Source organism: Volvox carteri, assembly GCF_000143455.1.
Source record: "Volvox carteri f. nagariensis unplaced genomic scaffold VOLCAscaffold_5, whole genome shotgun sequence".
NCBI lineage: Eukaryota > Viridiplantae > Chlorophyta > Chlorophyceae > Chlamydomonadales > Volvocaceae > Volvox > Volvox carteri.
The window spans coordinates 2,348,767-2,352,209 of record NW_003307548.1 but is presented as its reverse complement, the minus strand read 5'-3'; the positions used below and the strand labels follow the sequence as shown (position 1 = coordinate 2,352,209).

Here is a 3,443-nt window from a genome sequence, read left to right as displayed (position 1 = left end):
AGAGCTGAGGCCGCGCACTCGTGCAGCTTTCAAACAGAAAGCCTGCGGAAGTGGAGACCCTGCATAAGAACAGACGAAACGGTTAAATATGCCAATTCCAACGACTAACGGATGGATTTGGGCGCGAACGGCAGTTTACCCCCCAAGCTTGCGGCCCAGACTTACCGTGCACAATACTGTGCTAAGGCGCCTCACGTACGTCGCAGCCTCGTTAGAGCTGAGGCCGCGCACTCGTGCAGCTTTCAAACAGAAAGCCTGCGGAAGTGGAGACCCTGCATAAGAACAGATAAAACGGTTAAATATGCCAATTCCAACGACTAACGGATGGATTTGGGCGCGAACGGCAGTTTACCCCCCAAGCTTGCGGCCCAGACTTACCGTGCACAACACTGTGCTAAGGCGCCTCACGTACGTCGCAGCCTCGTTAGAGCTGAGGCCGCGCACTCGTGCAGCTTTCAAACAGAAAGCCTGAGGAAGTGGAGACCCTGCATAAGAACAGATAAAACGGTTAAATATGCCAATTCCAACGACTAACGGATGGATTTGGGCGCGAACGGCAGTTTACCCCCCAAGCTTGCGGCCCAGACTTACCGTGCACAACACTGTGCTAAGGCGCCTCACGTACGTCGCAGCCTCGTTAGAGCTGAGGCCGCGCACTCGTGCAGCTTTCAAACAGAAAGCCTGCGGAAGTGGAGACCCTGCATAAGAACAGATAAAACGGTTAAATATGCCAATTCCAACGACTAACGGATGGATTTGAGCGCGAACGGCAGTTTACCCCCCAAGCTTGCGGCCCAGACTTACCGTGCACAATACCGTGCTAAGGCGCCTCACGTACGTCGCAGCCTCGTTAGACCTGAGGCCGCGCACTCGTGCAGCTTTCAAACAGAAAGCCTGCGGAAGTGGAGACCCTGCATAAGAACAGATAAAACGGTTAAATATGCCAATTCCAACGACTAACGGATGGATTTGGGCGCGAACGGCAGTTTACCCCCCAAGCTTGCGGCCCAGACTTACCGTGCACAATACTGTGCTAAGGCGCCTCACGTACGTCGCAGCCTCGTTAGAGCTGAGGCCGCGCACTCGTGCAGCTTTCAAACAGAAAGCCTGAGGAAGTGGAGACCCTGCATAAGAACAGATAAAACGGTTAAATATGCCAATTCCAACGACTAACGGATGGAACGGTGTCACAGCCCTGGATGCTGATGCCGCCGCTGATCGCCGCCGCAGCAGCAGCAGCAGGCACCGCTATCACAGGTCGAACCTGCTGCCCCAGGAGGGGGAGGAGGGCGGCCTGGTGTATCCGGCAGTCGTACGACACCGCTGCTGTTGCCGTCGCTGGAGAAGTCGCCAAGTCGCCGAAAAGGCTCACAGCTGGCGGCGACGGCACGTCCTCACTGTACGGCGGCGCCCGTGCAGCCACGGCGGCGGCGCCTTCCGCCGCTGATCGCGCTACTTGGGCGCTACAGGGTGGTGGCGACAGCCGCCTCAATGACGTGCGTGGCGTGCTGCGTGATGGAAAGGATGGTATCGGAGCGGGATGCCGTGATGTCCGGGAACCCGAGCCAGAGAGGGTGTCTCTGTCTCCTGGGCTTCGACTCCGCCTCCGCCAGGATCTGGGCACGGAGGCCGCAGCGGCAGCGGAGGCGCGAGGCGGCGGAGATGATGAAGGCTCGGAGAAGGGCATTACCCTTGGCGGCGGCGACAGAGGCGACGGAGATGATGAAGACGACGGAGGCAGTGGCGGCGCCGAAGAGGAAGTGGAGCCGAGTGCTGAAGCTCCCGCCGCCGCCGCCGCCGCCGCCGCCGCCACCACTGCCTCAGCCGCCGCCACGGCTCCCACAACACCCGCCAGTGCGTTCCGCAGCGGCAACCAGTCGGGCAGGTCGTTGGGCGGCGCTGGCAAAGGTAACAAGTTCCGGGAGAAGTACGGCACCAAGGCGGCAGCCATGGGGCTTTGTACGGCACCTGATCGCAGCAGCCGCCCCGCGCAGACGGCACCAGCGACCCTTAGGGCGCAGATGCACGCGGCGGCAGTGCTGGCGGCAGCGGCGGCGGCAACTCCGGCGCTCGCGTGTTGTCAACCGTCATCACGGGAAGCGCGGGTCGCATCAGCGGCGACGGCGTTGCGTCGCCGTACGTCCCACGTGGATCAATGTCAGCCCGGTTGCCGTCACCCATGCGGCCCAGAGGGGATTTCGGTTGTTACGGCAGCGGCAGCGGCGGCGGCGGCTTGGCCAGCGGCGGCAGCTTGAGTGAGGGGGCTTTCGCCAGCGGCATGATCGTCCTTGGCGGCAGTGGCGACTCGGCGGAGATGTCCAAGCTGCCGCCAGTGTCGGAAATCCCTATGCCGTACTCGATGTTGGGAACGTACGGCTCCGGCGTTAGCAGTATGCGAGGCCGGCTGGTATGCCCTGTCGTGGAGGAAGATGGAGAGGGAGAGGGAGAGGAGGCAGGCGACGCGCCGCCACCACCGCCGCCGCCGCTGGCGTCTCAGCAGCAGCGGCATAAGACGACGCCGCAACAGACGCGATCCGGCAGCAGCGGCGGTGGCGGCAGCGGCGGCAGCGGTGGCAGCGGAGCCGCCGCCAATGTCACGGTTCCCCAATTTGGGTCGTCTCTCTCCTGGAGTTCCACGCCAGGTGACCCAGGGGTCAGTGAGCCAGGAAATGCCGAAGCGGCTGTGGCGGCGGAAGCGTCGGCGGCAGTAGCGCACATGGCCGTTGAGCTCCGATCGGGTATGAAAGGGCTGCGGGGCTCACCAAGCCATACGGCTTCTACCGCCGCTGCCTATGAGCCAAGGATGCCGGCGGCGGAGCAGCGGCAGCAGACGCCGCCGTCGCCGTCGCCGTCGCCGCCGCCGCCGCCGCCACGCTCTGCTTCTCCGTTCCGCGGGTCGCCGTCACGCGACGACTTCAGTCGTCGGGCCGCCGTCCGCACCGGCGGTAGCTCCCCGTAGCCCAGTTGGATGAGGTGGGGGTTGGGGGATCACTGCCCCCCAGACGCGAGTGACATACTTTATATATATACTGTTAATGTATTATTATACGTACTATTTTTAATATTCTTTATTTTTTTGTAAAATGATTCATATTTTATTTTGGTGTATCCTGATATAGCATTGCACATTTCCGTACTGTACGGCATGCCTGTTTACCCGCTGCCGCCCCTCCATAACACCCTTCCTTTGCTCGTCTTTCCCCCCTCCCTCTCCCTCCCCCGCAGCTCCCTTCAGCATGTGGTCGGGTGCGGCCGTCTCCACCCTCTCCGCCTTCTCACAAACCGTGAGGTCGCTTCCAAGCTGCCATCCAAGTCCTCACGGCGCCGCCAGGGCCCAACACCCGCCCGCCTTGTCGGNCGGCGGCGGCGGCGGGGGGAGCTATCACCGCCGACAGACGCTGCGGCGGAAGGCGTTACAGCGAGCGGCGATGTACGGGACGGAT

General features: G+C 62.0%; 1 protein-coding gene across 1 annotated transcript in view; it reads left to right on the top strand.

The window, feature by feature from the left end:
* VOLCADRAFT_87518 (uncharacterized protein) overlaps positions 1-3,443 on the top strand; it is a gene marked incomplete at both ends in the record, with an annotated part of 12,734 nt that overhangs the window by 5,211 nt on the left and 4,080 nt on the right. The window contains 3 exons of the mRNA XM_002947244.1: positions 1,194-2,136; positions 2,193-2,945; positions 3,226-3,284. Coding sequence (XP_002947290.1) covers positions 1,194-2,136; positions 2,193-2,945; positions 3,226-3,284 — 1,755 coding nt within the window. The remainder of the gene's footprint in view (positions 1-1,193; positions 2,137-2,192; positions 2,946-3,225; positions 3,285-3,443) is intronic.